General features: G+C 48.5%; 1 protein-coding gene across 1 annotated transcript; it reads right to left on the bottom strand.

Annotated features, from left to right (window-relative positions):
- Positions 1–1148: 1148 nt before the first annotated feature.
- Positions 1149–2522, bottom strand: GL218_06339 (uncharacterized protein; the record flags this gene model as incomplete). The annotated part of the gene is made up of 7 exons (XM_033583046.1): positions 1149–1197; positions 1249–1671; positions 1746–1889; positions 1938–1997; positions 2067–2224; positions 2287–2408; positions 2492–2522. 7 exons carry the CDS (start codon positions 2520–2522, stop codon positions 1149–1151), a joined length of 987 nt encoding a protein of 328 aa, XP_033434018.1.
- Positions 2523–2749: the final 227 nt, after the last annotated feature.

The following is a 2749-nucleotide window of genomic DNA, read 5'->3' as shown; positions in this document are numbered from 1 at the left end:
AGAATTTCTCAAAAATAAATGTTATCATTTACACGAGAAGCAAAATATTTACTGCAACGGGTTTTGCTACAATGGCAATAACACCAACATCAAATAGTGTATAGGCCTCTCATATGGCCCCGGCCTAACTTGGCCGCCCCTGCGGGTCAAACTTTTCCAAAACCGCCCACCCTCGCCAGGCAACACGACACAACATAACACCCGCCGACTGTACAATGCACACAATCAAGAGAAAGTAATGTAGAGATGACCCGGAGCGCCGTTTCGTCTAAGACGGAGGAAAGCAGTGTAACTCTCACTGCCCAATGCGCTCCTATTGCTTAGGTGCCAAGCCAGCACCGCCAATGAAGGTACTTTTTCCCCCCCGGCTCAAGGTTCAACTTCTCCTGCGCCAAACATAAAACCAACCAACCAATACACCTAAATTGGAATGGTTCCCCGGGAGCGCGTGACGTCGTGACCAGGACTGATTCGGTTCCAGATGAGAAAACATTAACTGGCGATGTCGACAAGGCCAAAGTGTATAAAATTCATGTCATTCGCGAGTCGAGAACGGGGAAATGCACCGTGAGCAAAGTAGTGTACATCCAATACATGTATAACCTACGCTGGTCCTGCGTATGCACGTGTAGACGCATTACCTCCGGATCTAGCCAATACCGGAGAAAAAAAGTGTGTGAGCCCGTTAAGAAAGGCATGCGGGCCTCGCTCCTTATGCAGGGATATGCCAAATGGGCTATGGTAAAAACAAGTTGGCCCACAAGTCCGATAGAACGACTATCGTAGCGGTCATAGAATAAGACCGGCTCGCATGGCTAAAGGTACTGCTTAACACAACTCTTGTATTTGCCCGTAGACATAGGATAGCTGACTAATGACGCAGTCCAACCTCGCCAGGGTTGATGCTCGAGATATGGGGGCGGAAAAATAGTTGGACAAGATCCTAGAGCCTGCCTTCTAGTAGCTCCTAAATCGACTTGAAAAGGCGGTAGATCCCTGCATAGGAAGGAAGTAATACGTCTTTTATGCAAGCGCCGTAGACGTCCAAGGTAGGCTATGGCCTAAGAGATCACCGAGCAGAAAGCTTGGTTCAAATGGCGTGTAGATAGATACCGGTCCAATGGTTGCGTTGCAGGCAGCCGGAGCGATCACGCTCGTTGGCCGGGTATAGATGGCCTTCGTGCTGTCCAGATATACCTACTCCCTGAATCAGTTTCATCAAAAACGGGTAGCGACATCGAAACTTACATGGTGCAGTAAGCTCTTAATCTGCGGGAGCACATTTCCTTCCGCACTTTTGAAATTAGGTTCTCAACATGTTCCGGGTCGTAACCGTTCATCCTAGTTAAAGGACCTATTGTTATGGCGTGCAGCCCTTTCGTAATACCAAAGTTGAACCACCTACCCATCTCCTTTTCTTGTCCATCTTCAGGCCAAGAATTGAATGGGATCCGCTTGGTTGTTTGCTCGACGTCAACGTAGCCGAGACGCTGTAACATCCCTACAGTGTGGGGGTTCGCTGTTAGAGGTCGCCCAGCCCTCTCCATAGCCTCGGTCAGCTCGTGCGCCCATACTCGAAGCTGAGAGTCTTCGGGTAATTCGCCATCTGCGGACTTAGGCGTAAGATCAATCTCCACATGTTCAAAGAGTCCAGTACCAGGTTTGAGGTATCTGTCCGTCAAAATCAGCGATTAGCAACTACAAGGGTTCGCTGGTCAGATCACAACCACAACCATGGCCCGTACCTGAATGCACGGTCGTATAAAGCCGTCCAATTTGCTATACCCCCAGCAAGCATTTTCATATGAATGAGATCGAAGGAATTCTCTTCAATGCCGGTCCAGGGATCCTCGATATCACGTCGCTGAAACTCAACACCCGGTGGAATCCTACGTCAAATCAGCGAAAAGAACAATTACAAAGGTAAGTAGCATTACCTAAGAGGTTGTATTAAAGAAAGGTCCCAACCGAGAATATTAGCTCGTCCTTGGTGGCGACTATGAACAGGCCGGTAGGTTAGCCAGGAGCAAAGTTAGTATTTTGTTGCAACCATGGAGGAGACTCACTCGGCCATATCAATCACCCATATACCAGTACCACATCCAAGATCTAAGATTCGAGGGTAGACAGGTAGCGGCCGTTGGCATAGACCTCCGTAGTTAGAGCTATCCTGCCGCGCCACTAGAAAGAACTTATGGAATAGATCCATCCTATCCATTTCGTCCTAGAAAAAATAAAGTACTTTAGTCGAAATTTCGATAATAGCCTGCTCTATCGGTTCCATACCTCATCCATTGGGAACATATACTTCCCCCTCCGAAAAGTATCGTAAGAGCGTCCATTTTCCGTGTACCACCATTCCTCTGGCTTTCTGTTTTCGTTTCGATTCGAGGCGGAAGAGGGTAAGACTGGTCCGCTAAATAATTATAAAGAGCCATATTAGCACAGCTTAGAGCATGGGGGGTAGACACTTGGAGCTCGACCAACATACCCATTCTGGGGGTAAATAGAGCCGTTGCCATTGTGAGCCATGGCGGACACGGTGTAGCCCGGTTAGGGCAGAAAAAAGACGCGCAAAAGGTCGCACGCGAAAGGAAACCGTCGTAGAAGCGCGGCGCAGGTATGAAAGATGGTTGCGACTAGGGCGACAAGCTCGAGTCGGCGATGCGCTAAGTCCTACAGATAGCTTCAACAAAAGGCGGATAGGTTAAAGTAGCGGCTCTTAGCTCAATATGCGGATTTTGGTAAA

Source organism: Daldinia childiae, assembly GCF_008694065.1.
Source record: "Daldinia childiae strain JS-1345 chromosome Unknown Scaffold6, whole genome shotgun sequence".
Taxonomy (NCBI): Eukaryota; Fungi; Ascomycota; class Sordariomycetes; order Xylariales; family Hypoxylaceae; genus Daldinia; species Daldinia childiae.
This window is presented reverse-complemented; position numbering and strand designations above follow the sequence as displayed.